Source organism: Procambarus clarkii, chromosome 17 (assembly GCF_040958095.1).
Source record: "Procambarus clarkii isolate CNS0578487 chromosome 17, FALCON_Pclarkii_2.0, whole genome shotgun sequence".
NCBI lineage: Eukaryota > Metazoa > Arthropoda > Malacostraca > Decapoda > Cambaridae > Procambarus > Procambarus clarkii.
Genome location: NC_091166.1, coordinates 44,012,282 through 44,019,872, shown reverse-complemented (window position 1 = coordinate 44,019,872; position 7,591 = coordinate 44,012,282). Strand labels below are relative to the sequence as shown.

Sequence of the window (7,591 nt, the reverse complement as noted above, 5' to 3'; positions counted from 1 at the left end):
GGGGTGGTAATATTATCGCCCCTCCTTCCTCATTTCCTCTTTCGTCCCATTTTCCACTACTCACATTCTCTCTCTCTCCCGTTCTCACACCTTCTCTCACACTACATCTCGCTCTCTCTCTCTGCTGCTTCTGGGGTGGTAATATTATCACCCCTCCTTCCTCATTTCCTCTTTCGTCCCATTTTCCACTACTCACATTCTCTCTCTCTCCCATTCTCACACCTTCTCTCACACTACATCTCTCTCTGTCTCATTCTTTCATTCAGTCTCGGGGTTTCAATTCATTCTGTCACACAGTATAAACTTCAACTTTCGCTAATTCCGTCTTTCACTCTTTTTATTACCTCATTTCTATCTTGTTCCCTCTCAATTCTTCTTTCTCCACCATTCTTCCTCTTCATTTTTTTTTTAATTTGGTTAAGTGACTCAGGTCAATGACCTTTCCATCTTCCTTACACTACTCTCTTCCATTTTTCTTGTCATCTTCCTTTCCTTTTAATTCTCCCTTTCCCTTCGTTACATTTCCCATCATCCTGTTTACTCTCCCTTTCCCGAGGTCTCCTTTGATTCCTATTTCCCCTTTGTCCTACAGTTGCCTTTCCCTATTCCATCTCTCTTATCTATGCATCCCTCCCTTCATTTCTCTCTCTCATTACAAACTTACTTTCCTTCACACAACTGCCTTTACCTCTACCAATTCCCCTTCCACAACAACTTCCTTGTACCTATCACTCCATACCTACACCCCCACCAGTACCTTCCCCCCCCCTCATACACTCTACACCCCCCCCCCCCCCGCTCCCACACCCCTTCCTCATCCTCTACTCCCCATTCCCATGAGGTTCCCAGCACCCATAATTACCCTTCCCTCCTACCCTTAACCTCACAACCCCATTCCCCACCTCTCCCTTTCACCCCACAACCCATTCCCCCCTCTCCCCCCTCTCAATGGAGTTCTCCACCCCTCCCCTTCACCCTACAACCCCACTCCTTTTCCCCAAATTCCCCACACCCCCTCCTCCTTCCCCCCTACTCCCTCCCCAATACGGTTTTTTAACAAAGCCATCTGGTTGTATATGAGCCGACATTTTTCCCCGCCAAGATTGTAATAAGGAATTTCATATCGGCCAGACTGTTGTGGACGCAGTTGTGATTTTACTTGATTCTGAATGTCACTTTCCCCGCCGACTCATGCCTAGGGAGATATTTTTCCCCTCTTATTGTTATTGTTATTTATCTGAGGACTCGAGGCGCTGGAAGTGAAGGAGGGGGGGGGGGAGGACTTGGGGAGGGGGAGGACTTGGGGAGGGGGGGGGGACTTGGGGAGGGGGGAGGACTTGGGGAGGGGGGAGGACTTGGGTAGGGGGAGGACTTGGGTAGGGGGAGGAGGACTTGGGGAGGGGGAGGACTTGGGGAGGGGGAGGACTTGGGGGGGAGGACTTGGGGAGGGGGAGGACTTGGGGAGGGGGAGGACTTGAGGAGGGGGAGGACTTGGGGAGGAGAGAACTTGGGGAGAGGGAGGACTTGGGGAAAGGACTTGGGGAGGGGGAGGACTTGGGGAGGGGGAGGAGGACTTGGGTAGGGGGAGGAGGACTTGGGTAGGGGGAGGAGGACTTGGGGAGGACTTAGGGAGGCACGATGTGGGGAAGGGGGGATATAGCATGGGAGAAAGGGACCACGTGAGCAGAGGGGAATAGTGTGTGTTTGTATGTGGGGGAACCATCATCACCAACCACCACCAACCACCATCACCAACCACCATCACCAACCACCATCACCACCACCCATCACCCCCACCACCTCATCTCCCCCCACAAAGCCCACACGCCACCATGAATGGCCTTCTATCCATCTACGGCAAGAGTCTAAAGTAAGTTGAACAGCGGATGAAAGAGGGAGAGAGAGGGCCAACATTGCTCAATGTCTCTCTCCCACGAAAAATGACCAAGATGATCTTACTGCCTGTGATCCTAGGGAGGTAGGGAGGTAGGGAGGGAGGGAGAGAGGGAGGGAGAGTGAGGGAGGGGTGAGGGAGGAAGGGAAGGCAGGGACAGGAGGAGGAGGAGGAAGAAAGGGAGATAAATGATTGGAAATAAGGTAAGAATGCGACAAATAGGTGAAAGAATAATACAAACCAGTACGAGCAATGAGGAAGAGAATGACTGACAATGAGGAAGAGAATGACTGACAATGAGGAAGACAATGACTGACAATGAGGAAGAGAATGACTGACAATGAGGAAGAGAATGACTGACAATGAGGAAGAGAATGACTGACAATGAGGAAGAGAATGACTGACAATGAGGAAGAGAATGACTGACAATGAGGAAGAGAATGACTGACAATGAGGAAGAGAATGACTGACAATGAGGAAGACAATGACTGACAATGAGGAAGACAATGACTGACAATGAGGAAGAGAATGACTGACAATGAGGAAGACAATGACTGACAATGAGGAAGACAATGACTGACAATGAGGAAGAGAATGACTGACAATGAGGAAGAGAATGACTGACAATGAGGAAGACAATGACTGACAATGAGGAAGACAATGACTGACAATGAAGAGAATGACTGACAATGAGGAAGACAATGACTGACAATGAAGAGAATGACTGACAATGAAGAGAATGACTGACAATGAAGAGAATGACTGACAATGAGGAAGGGATGAAATGGAATGAAATAAAATATGAGGAAATGAAGGAAAGAGGAACAAGGTAAGGGAGATGGGGAATGGTAAAAAAAAGACAGAAATGGGAGGAGGAAAGAGGCAGGAAATGAAGAAAAGATGGGGAGGAAAAGAGAGAGAGAGAGAGAGAGAGAGAGAGAGAGAGAGAGAGAGAGAGAGAGAGAGACGGACAATAAAACAAGGGGGGGACTTAGAAAGTTGACAATGTTTTGATCAACTTTAATTTATATTAAGAATCCTTACATTACTTTAAGAACCGTTAGGCAAATCAAGTAAAGGCATATTTCAAGCAGTTTCCTTTCTCGCAATTCTGTGAATAATAATAATAATAAAATAATGTTATTGACATTAAATATATCACTATCAATATTTTCTGACCACTATAGTCCAATACACCAAAAACTCCTGCCCTGGGCCAGGATTAATCACCCATTTACTCACACACTTACGAAACCTCTACATCTTTCCTTAATCATGGCGATTGTGTTTACATTTATTAAACAGTTTATGAGCTCCGAAGCATTATACGAGGTTGTTTACAACAGTAATAACCCTTGAGTTGTGAAGTTGTGATGCGGGTTCTGCTGGAGGAGCCTGTCTGCTCCTTCAGCAGTGTCTTCTGCTTCTCCAGCAGTGCCTTCTGCTTCTCCAACAGTGCCTTCTGCTTCTCCAACAGTGTCTTCTGCTTCTCCAGCAGTGTCTTCTGCTTCTCCAGCGGTGTCTTCTGCTTCTCCAGCAGTGTCTTCTGCTTCTCCAGCAGTGTCTTCTGCTTCTCCAACAGTGCCTCCTGCTCCTCCAACAGTGCCTCCTCCTCCTCCAACAGTGCCTCCTGCTCCTCCAACAGTGCCTCCTCCTCCTCCAACAGTGCCTCCTCCTCCACCTGCCCCTCATCTTACAGGGGCAAATGACTGACGCCACCACCTTCCATCACACAAACACCACAGGTAATCTCTCAGGTTTCATACAAGACATTCGTTCCCTCCCCAAAAGAAAATATATAAGCTACTTACACCAGTGAGAAGCCCTTCTCCAGGATTGCCGGGAAAAGGCTTATAACGAGTCATTACGAATCCGAACAGCCCAATACCGCGGTATTAAGGACCGTCCGGTTGGCGGCGTACGATGATGCTAGAAACGAGAGATAAACTCCAAAAATGTTATCCTCCGCTGAACTCAAATTACAAATTAAATGAGGTTGTTGCAGTTGCTCAAACCACCACATATATATTAGGTCCGTGTGTGTGTGTGTGTGTGTATGTGTGTGTGTGTCGACATGGTGAGTGTGTGGAGTTCGAGACTCACCCGGAATGGGAATTTCCGGAATGGTTTGAGATATTTATTTGAGAGAGAAGAGGGCAACTCCGACTCGATTCCCAGGATGACACTTGGAGTCATTAAGAAGTAAATTATCGTCCAAATATTAGATTTTCAAAGTCGTATTTTTTTTGGCTTCTTAAGAAACCTCTTGAGTTGAATCAACGTATTTTGTGTCTTTATTTTGTCGTACGACGCTGCTTGAAAACTTTCTCGTTCAACCTTCAAAAATATACATTAACAATACACTAGGAAGATATACACACTACACGCGTTAGTGTGTATTTTTTCCTTCATAAATACCTGTAATAAAAAGTATATATTTATACAAAATTGCATAATGACACTAGTTGCCTCACACTGTATACACATCAAATACAATATTGCTGTAATGCAATACACGTATTATACAAATCCTTCACTACTCCACCAGTTATACAACATTAAACATACTCAACCCAACTTCACAAATACAATACGCGATTCAGCCTCAAGGAATACGATACAATATCTGTCCTCAAGAATACGACACAATATCTGCCGTCAAGAATACGATACAAAATCTGTCCTCAAGAATACGATACAATATCTGCCTTCAAGAATACGATACAATATCTGTCCTCAAGAATACGATACAATATCTGCCGTCAAGAATACGATACAATATCTGCCGTCAAGAATACAATACAATATCTGCCCCTCAAGAATACGATACACTGTCCAGCCTCAAGAATAAGACACATGATACAGCTTCAAGAACACGACACATTATCCCGGTTCATCCAGCTTCACAATAGGTCGCTTCGTCTCGCCCCAGAGTTATCTGAATCGCATAAAAAAGACGATCTGGGTGAAGCTGCCATTCCGGCCTGGCATTACTCGGATCCGTATTAAGTTAAAGAGCTGAAAAACGTAGCTCCCCCGAGGGCAATAATGGGCTGGTGGTACTGGAGGATTAATTGATTGTTGAGAGTGTGTGTGTGTGTGTGTGTGTGTGTGTGTGTGTGTGTGTGTGTGTGTGTGTGTGTGTGTGTGTGTGTGTGTGTGTGTATTCACCTAGTTGTGCTTTGCGGGGGTTGAGCTCTGCTCTTTCGGCCCGCTTCTCAACTGTTTCTAACTACTACTAATTTTTTTTCCACACCAAACACACACACCAGGAAGCAGCCCGTGACAGCTGACTAACTCCCAGGTACCTATTTACTGCTGGGTAACAGGGGCATCAGGGTAAAAGAAACTTTGCCCATTGTTTCATCGCCGGGAATCGAACCCGGGCCACAGGAATTACGTGTACAGCGTGTTGTCCACACAGCCACCGGCGTGTGTGTGTGTGTGTAATTACCTAAGTGTAGTTACAGGATGAGAGCTACGCTCGTGGTGTCCCGTCTTCCCAGTACTCTTTGTCGTATAACGCTTTGAAACTACTGACGGTCTTGGCCTCCACCACCTTCTCACCTAACTTGTTCCAACCGTCTACCACTCTGCAAAAGTGAACCTTCTTATGTTCTTTATCAGTTTGAACCTGTGTTCAAACTGATAAAAAGTTCTTGAAACTGCAGTTTTCAAGAATTTTTCTTTGTCTATTTTGTCGATTCCTGTTGCTACTTTGTATGTTGTAATCATATCACTCCTTTTTCTTCTAGATTTGGTATATTTAACACTTCTAGCCTCTTCTAGCCAAAACACAAATAGGTGAATACACACGTACACACACACACACACACACACACACACAAATACACAGACACACACACACAGACACACACACACACACACACACACACACACACACACACACAAATACACAGACACACACACACACACACACACTCTCTAATACATCTCTCTCTCTAGGCCTCAGGTTATTAGCCAGGAGAATGTATACAGCCCTTTCCCTTCTCTTTTTTTTCCTTCCCCTCCTTCCTCATTCCTCTCACCACCTCCTCCCCCCCCTCCCTCCCCTGACACATGGTGATACGTGGCGGTGATACAGGGAGACCCGGGGCGATGTGGTTCTTGTTTATACCTCATTCTTGTCCCTGTCCAGACCAGCTGCTGAAATTGCACGTCTCCGCCTTCATCTGCATGGTGTGTGTGTGTGTGTGTGTGTGTGTGTGTGTGTCTGTGTGTGTGTGTGTGTGTGTGTGTGTGTGTGTGTGTGTGTGTGTGTGTGTGTGTGTGTGTGTACTCACCTAGTTGTACTCACCTAGTTGTGTCTGCAGGATTGAGCATTGACTCTTGGATCCCGCCTTTCGAGCATCGGTTGCTTACAGCAATGACTCCTGTCCCATTTCCCTATCATACCTGGTGTTAAAATTATGAATAGTATTTGCTTCCACAACCTGTTCCTGAAGTGCATTCCATTTTCCCACTACTCTCACGCTAAAAGAAAACTTCCTAACATCTCTGTGACTCATCTGAGTTTCATGCTTCCATCCATGTCCCCTCGTTCTGTTACTATTCCGTGTGAACATTTCGTCTATGTCCACTCTGTCAATCCCTCTGAGTATCTTATACGTTCCTATCATGTTCCCCCTCTCCCTTCTTTCTAGTGTCGTAAGGCACAGTTCCCTCAGGCGCTCCTCATACCCCATCCCTCGTAGCTCTGGGACGAGTCTCGTTGCAAACCTCTGAACCTTTTCCAGTTTCATTATATGCTTCATGCTTATATGTTTCATTATATGTGTGTGTGCAAGCGGAAGCATACTTGTTCTTTACCAGAAACATCAGAAGAAGAATCAACACGTTCAGAACGAGTAATTACCATTAAACACGTGCTAACCCTTCAGGAGCGACAATCAACGGTTGTCGCAAGAATTAAAATGACTGTTTTACCGTTATGATGCATAGTGTTTACTTTAGCAATGCATTGAGTTGCATCCTGGATATCTAAGACCTGTCCTTACGCCAGGCTCCTTAAAGCGGCGGCCGACCGATCCCCACGTCCCCCGCCCCCATCTAAGATGCATTCAACAATTTATAATTCGTCAACATAGGACATCAGTGAGAGAACAGTACAACTACTGGGATTGAACTTGTGGCTCGTGGCTTTGCAATGAAACCATATTGCAGACGAGCGAACTTTTCCTAAGTAGCAAACCTGAACGATCAGACACGCGTGTATGCTCTCTGCTCCAGTATGTAAAGTTTCGTGACTGACTCGCCACGTTTCGAACACTACAGTTCGAGCATTCAACATGGGTAAACAGCACCAGATCAAAGGGTGAAGAATGTCTATGTTTTCAATACACATTCAATAATTCAATATGTTTTCAAGCTTTAATACGAACCTGGGTTTCAAACTGACCAACACCGTCCATAGATTGACCAGACCGCACACTAGAAGGTGAAGGGACGACGACGTTTCTACTTGAGAATGGTTCAGGACGGACCGAAACGTCGTCATCACTTCACCTTCTAGTGTGTAGTCTGGTCAACATACTTTAGCCACGTTATTGTGACTCATCGCCTGCACCGTCCATAGACACTAAAGAGAACTGACAAGGACATCCTCCTTAGAGAACTTAAGAGGACGAGAGGACGTAAGTGGAAGCTGGAAACGCGAATGAGTCGAAGAAATAGGAT

General features: G+C 45.8%; 1 protein-coding gene across 1 annotated transcript; it reads right to left on the bottom strand.

Annotated features, from left to right (window-relative positions):
• Positions 1-3,200: 3,200 nt before the first annotated feature.
• LOC138365678 (calcium-binding and coiled-coil domain-containing protein 2-like) lies at positions 3,201-7,472 on the bottom strand. Its single transcript, XM_069326170.1, has 2 exons — positions 7,449-7,472; positions 3,201-3,575 (listed from the first exon to the last, which is right to left on the bottom strand). Exons 1-2 carry the CDS (start codon positions 7,470-7,472, stop codon positions 3,201-3,203), a joined length of 399 nt encoding a protein of 132 aa, XP_069182271.1.
• Positions 7,473-7,591: the final 119 nt, after the last annotated feature.